This window comes from Carassius auratus, unplaced genomic scaffold, assembly GCF_003368295.1.
Source record: "Carassius auratus strain Wakin unplaced genomic scaffold, ASM336829v1 scaf_tig00002643, whole genome shotgun sequence".
Lineage (NCBI taxonomy): Eukaryota > Metazoa > Chordata > Actinopteri > Cypriniformes > Cyprinidae > Carassius > Carassius auratus.
The window spans coordinates 81,036-97,171 of NW_020523469.1; the positions used below are offsets into that span (position 1 = coordinate 81,036).

Consider the following 16,136-nt stretch of genomic DNA (forward strand, 5'->3'; position numbering starts at 1 on the left):
TGTAAACTCCTCCCTTCCAATCTACTCTTCTCAGATTGGTCACTGTGCAAAGTCTGTTGTGATTGGTGTTTCCATATACAATGAGTGTCAGGTAATGCCGGTAGGATAAGGCCTCATTGAAAACAATGCTATAAGCTTATACAAATGGCATCTTTATTATCAATTCCAACAGAGTCAGAGGATGATACGGATGCAATGCTCAATTGGAAGCTCCATTGCTAGCACAATGTGATCAGGGGTGCGTTTCCCAAAACCATAGTTGCTAACCAGTTAGCAACTTAGTTGGTTGGCAATGGGAAATTGCATTGCAACCAACAAAGTTGTTAACTTAGTAACTATGGTTTTGGAAAACGCACCCCAGGACAGTTTCTCATTTTGTATGTGGTAGGCTACTTTGCTGAAAGATGATGTGAAGACAACATGTAGGCTAATGAAAACAAAATATGCAGAACACAGGTCTTCTCCACCTGATATAAACACACTAACTTGCAGAAGTGTTTGTGGGCATGTCAGAGTGTTTGTAATTCGCGGCAGACGGGGATTATGCAAATGTGTGTTACCTTGTGAGGTAAATAGGTTACAGGCAGAAGACTCTTTCTTTTGAGAGACAATATCTTTATCATGCACTTTTTTGATTAACAATTTTGCAGACTGTTTAGATTGAAGGATAGCTATACTCCAAGTATACTTACAATCTGCAGAAAATATGTCACGACCAATTCGTACGAATTTTACGAGTTTGCTATTCGTACAACCGCACTCTTACGATTCGTCTAGACCCCAGTGATGGGTTGGTTTAGTGGAGGGGTTAGAGGTAATTCGTACAAATTCATACGAATTATGCAACTCATAAAATACATAGGCTACGATTTAGCACAAATCGTTTGAATTTGTACAAATGAGGTCGTACAAATTCATACGAACTACCTCGTAAAATATGTAGGCCTAATTGGTGTGAGATCCGGCTGGTTGTGCTAGGTAGAAAGATTAGGCCTTTACCTGCCTATTCCATGTTTAGGACCCACGGTCTTGGGGTGTAGGCCTACTCACGCACCCTGGCCCGGTTGCAAGCGTGCCTTTCAAAGGTAAATTAAACAGTTTTCCATAGGAGCCTTCTTAAATAGCTGACAAGACAAAATAGCATAATCCTACACGTGATATGGCATACATGAAAAATTTTGCATATAGTGCATATATTTTTGAATGTTTTGTTTTATAGGAAGTCTGGATACCAAAACACAAATTTTCTTAGTTTTGATGCCGTTTGATGGACCATATTGATCGCTCGCATTCCTTGTTAAGTCACAGACACTGTGTTCTTGACTTTTAAACGTCTAAGAATTGATTATAGTATTCTGGCAAGACTTTGTATCATTATTATCATTTCATAACGTCCATTTGTCCATTTAAAATTATATTTAAACATCCCAATCAATCTAACACAATCCAAATTATTAATGTTCAACAGAGTGTTTAATCTTGTATTCGCAAACGTATTAGAAAAATTCATTTGTAATTCAGTCTGAACCTCGTTGCTAAGTTTGGATCTGCCATTAATTAGCTTTCACTATCAATATACAAATAGAACAAGTGTGCGAGGATCTGTCAATGTCTTTTCTGGATCACGTGACCATGGCCTCAGTTGGACTGGATAGAGATGGATTTCCACGTCATCTTACGTCTCAAAATTTCTGCCTCGCGGATACCCCTACAACTCCGGTAAGAGGCACGCGCACATGAGAGCTATGTCGTGGGCGTTGCGTGTAGGTCTTGCTAGCCCAAACTAGAAACTGCGCGGGTACAATGATGGATTTTGACGAGAGAGTTTCCGTTGGGTCCAACATGTATCTGCCCAGCTGCACGTATTACGTTCCGGGGGCTGATTTCTCCACGTTGCCCTCGTTCATATCCCAAAGTTCGTCTTCTCGTCCCGTCACCTACTCTTACTCCTCTAACCTGCCTCAGGTACAGCATGTCAGGGAGGTTACATTTCGGGACTATGCTATTGACGCGTCTGGTAAATGGTCTCACCGGGGTCCGCTGGCTCAGTGTTATCCGTCGGAGGAGATAGTACACAGGGAGTGTTTACCAGCGGCAACGACAGTTGGTGAAATGTTCGCCAAGAATAATGCATCTGCGTATTATCACTCATCGAACTCGACCTCCACTACCAATTTCTACGGTAGTGTTGGAAGAAACGGGGTGCTTCCTCAAGCATTTGACCCCTTTTTTGACACCGCCTGCGGGGGCTCGGACAGTGTAGTGAACAGCGACTATGCAGCGAGGGATAAAATGCACTCAAGCAAACAGCCAACACCAGCGCCCGCACTGGAGCAAGAGTCCGAAGGAAAGGAGCGACAGGAGACCAGCAGCCCCGAGTCTTCTTCCGGAAACAACGAGGAAAAGACCAGCGGTGCAAGCGGTAAGTACGAGCTCAGCGAGACTGTCATGCGAGAAAGTTTGCAATCTTGCGCGCTCCTGTTAAATTTTTTATATGCTGTTTTATAACCGTATAAGGTTTATGGAGGGCCTGAGATTTCCCCAACAAAACCTAGGCTACTTATAAACAGAGAGAATCACGTGCTTGGAATTGAAATTGGCCATGAAAAGACTCAAAGCTGGCGCATTTTAACTTGAACTTTAAAATGTATTTAAGTGGCCGCAGTGATTTCACAGGATTGTTTGCAACAGTCAGAGAAACAAGCGTCTAGTATTTATCTGCTAATTACTGCATAGGCAAATTATATGCTAGTATATATATATTATTTTATTATTATTATTTTACAACCCTTTAGATAAAAAGGGTTAAAATCTGTAGATTGTAGTCTAAATAAAATTGAGATGTATATCTTTGTATTTATTAACGTTAACAATCGCAATCATATAACTTAAATATAGGCTATCTATCTATCTATCTATCTATCTATCTATCTATCTATCTATCTATCTATCTATCTATCTATCTATCTATCTATCCATCCATCCATCCATCCATCCATCCATCCATCCATCCATCCATCTATCTATCTATCTATCTATCTATCTATCTATCTATCTATCTATCTATCTATCTATTCACACACACACACACACACACACTGACTTCTTTAACGTATTTTTAGATTATCTTTCATAATATATTCCTATGACGATTATTTGTTAATTGGTCATTTTCTCTTAGGTGGACCCAGGGTTCGCAAGAAGAGATGTCCCTATACAAAATTTCAAATCCGGGAGCTCGAGAGGGAATTTTTCTTCAGCGTGTACATTAACAAAGAGAAACGAGTTCAGCTCTCAAGGATGCTTAACCTCACCGATCGCCAAGTGAAAATTTGGTTCCAAAACCGGCGGATGAAGGAAAAGAAACTAAACAGGGACCGATTACAGTACTACAGTACCAACCCACTACTATAGGACAAGGAAATAACAGATAGAAATATACAACAGCTGCAGTAATAAGATCACACACGAGACCTTATACAGACTCTAAGTGGTTAACTTCAAGTTCGAGACAAGAAGGAACCTTTCACTAGAGTAAGCACATAGAGGACATTGGAATTCACAGTTTAAATACAGGTTGTTTTGTGCTCGTATATAGACAAACGTGTACAATTCTGTGGCGAAAAAATTATTTAATTAAGAGCTTGTGATAAACACTGAACATGGACTAGCCCACTCCGCTTGTGATTTGTGATGGACTACACGCGGAGATGGAGTACAACTGGCTGAAATATTAGGGTTTAAACAAGGAAAGACTTTTGACAAGCCATTCGTATAGTGCGTGTCCATTTGTGTGGAGAAATGGAGCAATAATACTTTCTTCGTCGTCTCTCGGGAATGTAAATGACTCATTACAAACTGTGTAATGATTATATTCTGATCATCCAAAATGAAATGAACAGAAATGAAACAGACTGTGAGCTGGACTGAGCGGAGAACATGCAATCTCGCTGAATCGCATCCCCAATCATAAACATTTCCGGACATTTCCATTAGGAATTGGTCATCTTTAAAAAGTGGACTCTTTCAGGCTTAAGAAATGTAATAACGTTTTCACGATGACCTTATTTGCTCATGTTCGAGTTTGCAACGCTATGATTGTCCTGGGATAAAAATGGTTTGGTTTATGGTAATCCAGAAAATCATCTTTATGGCATATACGTCCTAAATTAAATAATCAAAGGGTTATAACATATGTTTGTAGAACATCGTTTTTATTTCAAATATATTATGCATGAGCGTACACATGCGCATTATGTGCATTTATGAACAGCAATGTATTTTTATTTTATTTATTTTTTTAAGGACTCTCTCGGACCATGAGCTGAAGCAGTTGTTACCTGACAATTTTACCGTCACAGTGGTTACAGTATTTGCAGTTATTATCTGAATGTTTATGACCTTGATCGTAGTGTTCATATATGACAGTCTAAGCGCATAAACAAAGACGGAGGAAGAGTAAGAAGAAGAGAGAGAAAGAAAGTAGAAGAGAAGGGGAGAGAAAGACAGAGCTTTATGGTTGCTTGCTGTGTTGCGACTTGGCCTGGCTGGTGCATCCTTTGAGGCGCTGAGGAATATCCGCCTCATTACGGGGACATCCTCCTTGTTGCTTCAGCAACACGACCATAAAAGCTGTCTGTGTCTGGAGTTTTTGGGCAATTGCAGTGTGGTGCCATAAACCGTCTGAGAACCAAGGTTATTAGCCACGATTGCAAGGGGACAGAGGCAAAGAGATTTTGAGGAGCGACTTTCAGGAGCGTTCTTTTTCTTTCTGACTGTTGTGTTACCTTCACACTAAAATATGTTTCCCTTTCCTCTGTTTATATATATATATATATATATACACATACATGAGCGGAAGCATAAATGGGTTTGTCCATATTTTACCAAGCATTTTTTTAGAGTACTATGTAAATGGAGAAAAGCTAATATATATATATATAATATTATTATTATTATTTTAGTTTTTTCTCAATTATATACAATAATATGAATTAAAGCAGGTTCAAATGTCCAATGGCACTAGTGTGATCAATGTCATGGTCGTGGATCTTCGATTGAAAAGGCGGGACTCAAATCTTTAAAACGTTGTTTTGAGGCAACATCACAACATCAAAAGCAATGATTTTATAAATCACACACACATACACAGACCCACAAATGTGCTATGTATAAGGTCGATTAAGAGTCCAACTGGTTCGTTGAAGTCCCTGCAGGTGTTCGACTGAACTGCCTTAATTTCAGACAGTCACTAAAACATTCCAAAATTTTAACCGTTTGGAACAGAACACGTATTAATCGACCAATGTCCATATTAAATTAAATATGACCGTGTGAAATATGATGGTATGGCAATCTTTTATCCCTGAATCAAAGAGTTAATGGCAAATGAACTATGCTCCATAGATTAAGAAATCCATAAAGTATTGCCTATACCAACAAAGTTAGCCTATCTTTGAGAAAAAGTATTCTTTTTTTTTTTTTTTTGTATTATTAGCCTATTACTTACTTATTTTTTTTACAAAAGTGGCCAAGCTAATTTATAGCCAGCACTAATCAATAATTTATTGGTCTCAAAAAATGCACATCGTTATTTTGAGCTTTCAGCGATGATTGAACATTAACTGGAGAACATAACTGTCACGAAGCTGTCTGAACAGTTCTTTTTTCTCTCCCGTTGACAAATTGAATAATGTAATTCAAAATGGTGTTTGTAATTGTGATACATTATAGTGCCTTTTCCGCATTAGGACATGAAGAGGTGAGAGCAGGCGGACGGGTACTATTACAGTGTGTGTGGACTATTTGTCTCTAGTGCAAAATAAATGCTTCCGCTGATAGCAATTTCTGCTCTTGAGTTTCTCTTACAGCGAACTCGATCTTGGGAACAAAGAAACGTGGAAATGAAAGGGTTGAGTTTATTTGCCATTTCAACTTTGGTAGGTACATAGGCATAGTCATTAAAACATAGGCCTATCAATGTTTATTTTAAATCGACAAATGTTTAATAAAGAATGGGTACAAACTGTTGTTATGGGATGAAGACTAAAATAGTAATGTCTGTATATGTTAGTGTAGTCCCCAAATTAGGCCTAACTTCATAACTCAAATTCCACTCAAATCTATCCACTAATTGACACATAAGATAAGTTTCCTTATAGGTTTATTGTCTAAAGGGTGGATTATATGGCTTGCGGTAAAGACAAAAAATATACAACCACCACCAATAATCGGTTATATAGATCCATCACATTTTTTTAACTAAATGATTTGATAAAATATTTAAATAAGTGAAAATTATTAATAATAAGGGTTAAATCTTATTTCCATTTTCATAAAATACAATTCAATAATATAAAAGGGTCAGACATATGGGCATATGGTGGTATTCATGATTGTGTTCCCTTTTTCGCGTTTAATTTTCAACTTGAATTTGAACAAGCCATGTTGACTCTGTGGTTTTTGCAACCTAAGAAAAGTTGTATTATTTTGTTTTAGCACGTGACGGTACTTTATATTGTGTGCTTCAGAAATCCCAGGAGTGTTATTTCATTCCAGACATAATACTAGAAATACTAAATGTCACTTCAAGAATTAACATTTATATTTTGTTTTTATATAGTGACTCTCCCTATTTCGAGCTATTTGTTTTAAAACAGACTCGAAAACGTAGCCTATCTTAATATGCATAGCTGTTAGTTCGGCTTTAAATGCATGCTTTAAAGCGTCGTGTTTGTGAAAGTTTGTGAAAACCCCCAATTTCACACGTGCAGAATGGTGCATAGTTCGAGAATGTAGTCTTCCCACATCTGGTCTACTCTGCCGTCCGAACGTTGCTGCTACACGTACAGACAGGTGACGCAGGCCTGCTGGGGGTGTGGCTCTTGGTGTTTCTGGGCACCTACTGGTTGAAACGTGAGCACTGAATTGAACAAGGGCAGCTCATCACACACAGCTTGTCTTACGATGTTAATGACCACCAATGAGCTTTCTCATACACTGTCCCCAAAGCAATTCGCAGTAATGGCGGGGAAGTGTTAGCGCAAAAGGGACTGGGTGTCTTTTAGATTCCCTAATTAATAAGCGAACTGAACCTGACAGCTAGATCAGCATCAGCAGCTGGAGTTTGGCATCTTTCTTCGAAACGCGACATTACTTACAACCCAACAAAACTTCAGATAAATGTAACTGCCCAAACCACAGCAGTGCCCCGCATGGCGATGTGATTCGGAGCAGCTCGTGTCGCATCGTTAATACGTTTTGCTTTTTTCCTCAGGACATCAGAAGATGGGGCACGTTGTATTTTCGATCCACGGAAGTGCACTGAAATTAGCAACCAGCCTCAATGAGTGAGGATTATGGTTCACGGGATGCGTCGGGCTTGTGCTGATCCTATATCTTTACAATATTATCTTGCAGGGATACGATACGGGCCATTGACGTCGAGCATAGTCACTACTACAATGGCTGCTTTTTTAGACTCCCCTATAAGGAAGTATATTCAAGCGCACAAGATGGAGATAATTATTAGTGTTATCAAAACGCCGGCTGACAACGTTGAGTAAAAAGCAAAGGACATATGTCATACTTGACAGGGGTGCTAGGTGAAAAGTAGCAAAGGTAAGATAATGGGTCTGTTATTAATATATCTTTGCTAGCATTAATTTATTTCTAATACACCTTCGAAGCCATTAATGTATTCATCTGGTGCAGAGACTATAATAAAATATATATATAATATAAAGCCTAGGCTAGCTTGTTAATATTAAAATGTAATAAAAATCCAAGTGAATTTTTTTAATGAAAGTAATATATTTCCAGACAGAAAAATACTCATAAACAGCATAAACATAAAATGCTATACGATAGGAATATGACTGGCTCAATAAAAAGTTTAGATATCGTTGTCTACTGCCTATGTACATTAATTAATAAAAAGGCATATATACCAAAATATGTTATAAAAATGCTATATGTCAAAAAAATATATAAATACAAATATATATATATATATATATATATATATATATATATATATATATATATATATATATATATATATATATATATAAACAAATATAAACATTTTGAATTTCCTTTCTTAAATTTTCTTTTCCTATTCATAATTTTTTTATCTGATATTATTTAGGCTGTTGTGTTTTATTTTGAAACTATTTATCAACAACATTATGCAGACCATGAAACAAACGTTGTGCTAATATATATATGTGTGTGTGTATATATGTATGTATGTATGTATATATATATATGTATATGTGTGTGTGTGTGTGTGTATATGTAATTAGCTTTACTAATAGATGTGCTATATCTTGTACAGGAAACACACATGGAGTGTTCAGTAAACTGGCTAAAGGAAGACTACCGGAAGAAGCGCTGTCCTTACATTAAACAAAAAAACCTTAGAGCTGGAGAAGAAGTTCCTCTACAGTCTACTAGATGTACTTGACTCAGGAGAACGAGCGCCGCCTAGAAATCAGCCGCAGTGTGCACCTGAGCGACAGGCAAGTCAAATATAGTTTCCCGACAGCCGTATGACAATGGAAAATTTACCTGGCCAAAGAGAATCTTCGAATTATTCAACATTTCTATATTTATATGTATTTGTTGTGTGTGTGTGTGTGTGTGTGTGTGTGTGTGTGTGTGTGTGTGTGTGTACACACAACACACACTTGTTTTATTTTTTCTTCTACATTGTTGTCTATTTATGAGGTTTATTCCATTGTATTGTTGGGAGAACAATAATAATGTGGTATATTAACCAGCGTAGCTACCGAATATAGATGATTTACCATGCCATATGTCTAGCATGTTAGCAACGTGAAAAGGAAACAGTATAGGCTTATTAAAAGTAGATTATATTGCTTTTTTATCGTAATGTGCCCGCACATGCGCTTTATTTTTATAGAGATTGTTCCTTGGCTATTCTAGCTACATCATAAACTAATTGCAATCAAACTTGAAATCAAATAGTCATATAATCTAAACTGTATTTTGCAAAAGGAAATGGTAAACCATTAATGTTTATGAATTTCGCTGCTATCTATCTATCTATCTATCTATCTATCTATCTATCTATCTATCTATCTATCTATCTATCTATCTATCTATCTATCTATCTATCTATCTATCTATCTATCTATCTATCTCAATTAAAAGTTCGTTGTCCTAGGTTGTTGAACTATGAACACATGTGTGGCGAAACAAAGAAATTTGCTCGCATCGGATAAAGAATGTGCTACAAAGTACAATTTTACACTTATGTTGGTTTAAAGTTGTATATTTTGCATTTGTGCTTAGTCGACCTTTGTTGAGCTTTGCCATGGAAGCGTAGTGATTTAAATATGTATTAGGCTACGTTGTAGTTTTTTAAGTCAAATTTCGTTTTACTGTGAAATTCCCCATTATCTCTGGCGGAAATGTATTTAAGCATAGCCTACTTCAGAGAATTAAGGGCCACAACATGTACGGACATCGTAGTATTATGGAGGCTTTAGTCTGCTTTTGTGGCGTTTTATTGCTGCCTACTTTATGAGGCTCGTCATTTTTCTGAGTGACTGGCCTCAGTACAGACTATAGAGGCAGGAATAAAGACGTTCGGATTTCAGGCGATGGAAAACAGTGTTTTTTTTGGTACTCCGTTTCATTTAAATGAAGTTAATAAAGGTAAGATGCTATTCTGACATGAATAGTCTTGGCTGTTACGAGAAATGCATGTTGTTTGATAGAAAATGCAGATTAAAGATTAAATGAAAGGTATTCCGTCGATTTGTTTAGAAACCATTGGTTGTTTTGTCTGAAGAGTTGAACCAGACTGTGGAGTGGTTTAGGTAGTTTCATGTTGTTGGGATTGCATATTTAAACTCTGCAACACGAAACTGTCTTAATTGCCCCAGTTTCATTCCTCCGTAACATAAGATCTACTCTTTTTCACCTAGATATCGAAACAATACCAAATCATTTAAATTGACAGTATAAAATGTAAAGCATTATTGTTATTAAAAAAATGCCTTTTGAACACAAATCGCCGTGAGTTGTTTGATGTTTGAATTTTTGGACTGAACGTGGACACTAATTTGTCGAACTCAATGTAGACAGTACTTGACAAGGCCTCGGTTACGTCCAATACACGGCAATCGAGCCTCGTCTGCTGTAAGCAACAGCGACGTCGGTGGCGTGCCACTGAGCTCAAGAGATTGCGTTCCCGGCTTCCGCCTAGCGCCGTGAGAAGTGGCTGAACACAAAAGACAAGATTGGCTTTATGGTGGCACACCAGTACAGCTAAAGGGAATTTATTTGTGGCTAAAAAGCATGAATAGCGCCTATGGTAAAACTCGGTTGTGTTAACAAACACCCCTGAGCAGTTTACGGCCTCAAAGGGACATGCTGTTTCCGGCGCTTTCTTCTTTTTTGAGAAGTAGCGTCGTTTTCCTGCTGTAAAATAGTAAAATCTTTCTGGATGCCCTTCTGGTAATCACTGATGGACTATAAAATAGTGTGAACAATTATAAAAAAAAATGTAGATTTGATGTACGAGGCTCACAATTACTGAGCCGATGTGCATTAGCCGATGTGCATTTTTTTTGTTTTTATTTTTTGTAGGCTACTTGTGTCTGTTTAAAATAAACTTGATTAAAACATTTTAAATGGTAGTTACTCGTTTTTTACTTGAGATTCCTTTATTGTATTAGGCTACGTGTTTATAATAATTTTGTTTGCTTGTCCCTGTAAATAGTTAACTAATTTAAACTGCTTTTTGTTTTGCAACCGTAATTTAAAAATAAACGAGAATCCACTTATGGCCAATGATTGCCGAATGAAACTTAATTTATGATAACAACCAACAACATAAAGTATAATTATTTTCTTCTATATTCTGCTATTAGTATACTATTAATAAAAGCTCTTTAATCATTTAAGTCACTTTGAATGTAATAACCATTTTGACGTTTTCGATTGAGCAGATTAATATAATTTGATAAATATAATCTAGTACTTGCCAAATTGCATGTTTCCATATTAATCGTATTCCTTATGGTTTTAGTGCTTTATTGTGACATGTTTGGCTGCGACATGTATTTTTCAGGAGCAGTTTTTCTGATATGATTTTTCAAATATAAAAGATTCCCAATCCATTCAATCAATTGTCAAAATCCAATAAATTCAAATAATTTGTAACTATATAAATGTTTTTTTTTCTTTTTTCAATCAGCAATTACAATATATTAAGATAGTGGGCATTCGGAAATAATATTATGAAGAGTACTGATTTTAAAAATCTGGTCAAAATATTGCTAAGTCGCTAATGATAAACATTCACTATTAATGGAGAACGCAGTCATTCCCCCTTCATTAATGAAGCTATATTTAAATGCATAAAGGACAAAATGTATTTAGAAACTTATATACGCTATATATACAGCAATAGCCACTTACTAACCAAGTGAAACTTAGCTTCCTTTCTGAATCCAGTTCGTCATGTACACTGCACTGTAACCATTTTATTTTAATAGGTAAATTATCTCAATTAAAACAGCACAACTAACAAGTAACATCTATTATGTGCAGTATACTTAAAACAGGCTCTTCCTACCAGTGTATCTAAATCCGTCTCAATTTATTTGTTATTTATTGTGTCGGTTTGATTACATATACACTCTTCAAAAATAAAGGTGCTTCAAAAAGTTCTTCAGAGCAATGTCATATGACATTTTTATAACCCGAAGAACCTTCTTTCGCCACAAAGAAACAGATAAGGTTCTTAAAATGTAAAGGTTCCTTATAGAACCATCTAGACAAAAAGGTTCTTCTATGGCATCTTTTTTTAATACACTTTTTTAGAGTGTATTTTCCGGCAAAGTTTCATGTCCATGCTGTTTGTCTGCATAAAAGGCTGTGTAGATTTTCTAGTTTCAGAAACATGAAATTTGTTAACTAACATCCTTGGGCTTGTGCTTTTAATATATGCCTATTTCTTATAGTGGCTCATTCGGAGCTTTTGGAGCGGATGTTTTGGAGAAGATTAGAACCAAAACGATGTTTTTTCATTTTCCCTTTCACAGAAATTCCATTGATTTTTTTTTCTTTCTTTTTTATTGTTCTGTTCCACTGGTCACGTGTGCACCCCACCCAATCAAATGGCAGTTTGCTCTCAACTTATTAGCTGACTAGGGCTTTGTGTGGGGAAGTTGTCCTCTCCATTTTCACAATTGTAATTTTTGTGAGCGTGTTACTGTATGTGTGTGTTAGTGTTTTTATGTGTGTGAGAGTGCGTCCCTGCCATGTCGACATCCGGAGCTCTGACAGGATATTATGTTGACTCTCTTGTTATGCCGGACATCGAAGAGTCTCTTCTCCTCAGGTCAGGGCTCATTCAGCACAGGCCCTCCGTTCTACCCACAGACCATACAGAGCTCGTCCCTGCACATTCCCGGCAAAGCAACCCGTTTATGGTGGCTCGGGTTGGGGCCACATCCCCACGCATTTCTCCAGTGGTGTACCGTCAGTGTATCAGCCGCATACGCAACCTCCAGTAGCTGGGATTACGTGCAGTCTTGGCTCTTGGACTCTGCATGTGGCTGCCTCTCACTGAGCTACCGACGGTCCATCATCACTATCATACCAAACCTGATACAAACAGAACGAATGATAAAGGCACAGAGGCCAGTTCACACGCCGTGCTCCCTTCTGGAGACTTCAGTAACGGAGGATGTTCTACCGACACCGAGACAGCATCTGGCCGGACTGCTGATAAGGGAGGAGATGTACAGGGAAACCAGGCGCCGATCCAGGTAAGGCTGACCAAATGGTGGGATATATGAATATAATGACGAATAGATTTATGTTAATCACTACTGATAAATTCATGTGTTTTAACCCGATTCTCATTCTAGTTTAATCATGTAAAATTGTTCGATATATTTACTTCGGCGTATTTACTTTAGCCGTGATTGTTCAGTGTTTGGGTAACTGATATATACCATTGTCTGGAATTTAGATATATAGGGTTTTGTGTTAAAATCATTCTCTGCTCGCTTATGATTTCGAAACCCTCATTCGCTTCCCTCTACCTTTCCCCAGACAACCCTGTGTCCAACTGGCTTCACGCGAGCTCCACGCGTAAAAAACGATGTCCTTATTCTAAGCACCAGATCTCCGAGCTGGAGAAAGAGTTTTTATTTAACACTTACCTCACGCGCGACCGGCGGTACGAGGTCGCCCGTCTACTGAACCTCACGGAGAGACAGGTCAAAATTTGGTTCCAAAACCGCAGGATGAAGATGAAAAGATTCAACAAAAGATGGAACGAAGGACGACTAATATTTAGCACTTCGTGTACGTTAGGATGTGAGATTATCCATCCTTTTATTAAATTATAATTTCGTGGGATTTTACATTAGGCCTAGGTCTTGTGTTAGCCTATTCAAGTATTTTCTTAAAGCATGCTGAGATCCAATAGTTTTATCTATTAGACTATTTGGATAAGGCTATTTGTTTGTCATAAGTGGTCCATCTTAATGAACACGGCACAAATCTGTTTTTCAGACGTATGTTTAAATACTCGCTAACACAGCATTCTTCACAATTCCGTATTTCATTTGGAACAAATTTATTAGTAGCCTAACATGTCGAAAAAAAGTTTATTCCCTTTCAATGTAAGTTTGTATATCAGTGTTTTATTTCGGGCCGCAATTTACAGTTTTCTTAGTTCTGTAGCGTTTCCTAAACTTTCACTAGAAAAAATAGGCCCAGGTTTATGAGATCATGTACCCTTAGAATTATTTCCTGTTGTATGTGCCCTTAGAAATTGTTTGTTTCGTATTTACAATTATGACATTACACTACCTACTCACTTCACTACCTATTTTTGTTTTGAAACGACCAAACCTTTCATGCCATATCAGCCGTTATGATATTGGGTGAAGTCTGCGAACTTCAGGGAACAAGTATATAGATACTGAGCTGTAGATAAAAGCACTGTAGGCAACTTTTCAAATACCTCATGGTCTGTTGACCGTCATATCGTTAGTTACTTTTTTTTTTTTTTGTTTACTTAATTTCTCAGATGTAATTTGTGATTTTATTTATTGAATAATAAAAGCATTTCATATTTCCAAACAAGTCTCCCTTAGACTGTGCACTCCTTGTGAAATTTTAAATAACAATTAAGTTGAAGACTTAAATTGCAAGTAAATTATGCAATTTTGTTCGTACGATTTTCTTGTAGTTTCCAGGCAGTTTTTTTTTTTTTTTTGCATCATGAGAAAAGGAATTAATTTTTGTATAATTTTCATGTTTTTATCTGTTGATTCATTGGTTTATTAATTAATAGATGCTATGTAAACATTTAATAAGAAATATGACCAAATTGTATAATGCAGCAGCTGCTTTACAAAAACAAATAAATAAAAATGTTAAAGTCTTATATTATCCATACCAGGAGATGGGTATTTCATAGACCTGGCATCAACTCTTGAGGAATGTGTTCTGAGGCCAGGCTATGCTGGGCGAGTTTGCACTCGGGGAGAACAGGCCCGTAGACCGGTCTGGCAGATGAGGTGGTTGGCTGCATGCTGCTATAAAAGACAATTACTGCTATAACCGTTTATGGTGTGCAAAGCGCTGCGAGGCGAGAGAACGCAACACAACAGAGATATTATGGGACCCGACAGCTGGGGCCAGTGAACAACGCATCGTGTGCGTCTGGATCTGTGCAAATAAACATTCAGACCTATCGTCTTGGCCTCCATGATGAGGTGCTTTCGAATAAAAACATACAAACATTAAATGTAATATGAATATATTTTATTATAAAGCCTACTGTATATGGAGGCAGAAGTGCTACAGGTATAACTGGGGACTTTGACTTCAAATCTTCACACGGAGACAAGGCAATGAATCGCAGACACAGCAACAGACATTGGCATTCCATTTTCAATGGCTTTATGGCCGTCCAGACACAATTAGACCGTTTCCAGAGGCCGACACCCATTTGGAGAGATGTTTTTTTCTTCAGTCACCCTTTGCTTTCAGAGAGACTCGACTACGTACACAAAAAGCCAGCGAAATAATCTCGTTTTATTGGCCTCTGATTGCAGTTTGCCCTAACGCACCCTTGTGTAGGTCAATACATGGTGAAATGAGCGTCAAGTGCCAGTTCTCCAGACGTTTTATAAATACTCGGGAAATTAAAATAATGAAAATCTTCCATATTCTTACTTTCACTTGCAGAATTATTTTGCCCATAACACATTGTCTAATCGTGGACATCCAAGCATAAATAAACACCCTATCTTCATAGTAGTTGCCATTGTTATAGCCTGCAGTCTGACCACTTGATGTCAGTAAAACCTCAAAATCATCAAAACCCTCAAATTGAAAACCCGTATTTTGAATAGCTTCCATGTTCGCGCTTTCTTTAAATCTTCATTAGTTAAATTTTTGTCTGCTGAATTAAAAAATCTTGTTGATGCTTCCCGTTCCTTATTTTTCTTTCATCATCAAACGATTAAGCGGCCCTCTTAACACTGAAGCAAAATAATTTGAGTCATGTATGCTTTATAACAGTCTCGAATTTTAATCAGTAGTCGGGATTATACTAATAATCCCGAGTCTAGTAGTACGTTTCTTTTATTTAAAGACATTTCTTTTCATTTCTTTTTTTTATGAATGCCTATAATAATTGTAACAATGCAGTCCCATGTTCCATCCATATATGGTGGAATGTGTATTTTTTTCATTATGCATTATGCAAAAAATGTCTTAAAAAATAACCCAAAATAATCCTGTTCATATAACATTCAATTAAAAAAAAAATAAAAACGTCCAAAGTTTTAGAAAAAGGGGAAGAAGCACACTCACAAGATCACTCACAAAAGTGGTATCTGTAGGGCGAACTGGAAAAGATTAATACATGAATACCCATGCCTATATTCACGTTTGTAAAATGACGTCGAAAAATATATCAGCTTTACCTTTGTGATCTTTTCATATAACCGGTAGTTGGAAATTACCGTTTTGACTTATAAATAGCCTATGAATAAATCTGAAATTAAGTCTTCGATTTTGGGGGCATTATCTATTTTAAAATAATAATAAAAATACTTTAATAAAAATCG

The 16,136-nt window shown here is 37.0% G+C and overlaps 1 protein-coding gene and 1 pseudogene across 1 annotated transcript; both read left to right on the forward strand.

Moving 5' to 3' along the window:
- The first annotated feature begins 1,566 nt into the window (after nt 1–1,566).
- On the forward strand, nt 1,567–4,803 carry LOC113069991 (homeobox protein Hox-A11a-like). Its single transcript, XM_026243134.1, has 2 exons — nt 1,567–2,422; nt 3,182–4,803. Exons 1-2 carry the CDS (start codon nt 1,804–1,806, stop codon nt 3,412–3,414), a joined length of 852 nt encoding a protein of 283 aa, XP_026098919.1. The 5' UTR covers nt 1,567–1,803; the 3' UTR covers nt 3,415–4,803.
- A 7,469-nt stretch (nt 4,804–12,272) lies between these two features.
- On the forward strand, nt 12,273–13,353 carry LOC113069989 (homeobox protein Hox-A9a-like; annotated as a pseudogene).
- Nucleotides 13,354–16,136: the final 2,783 nt, after the last annotated feature.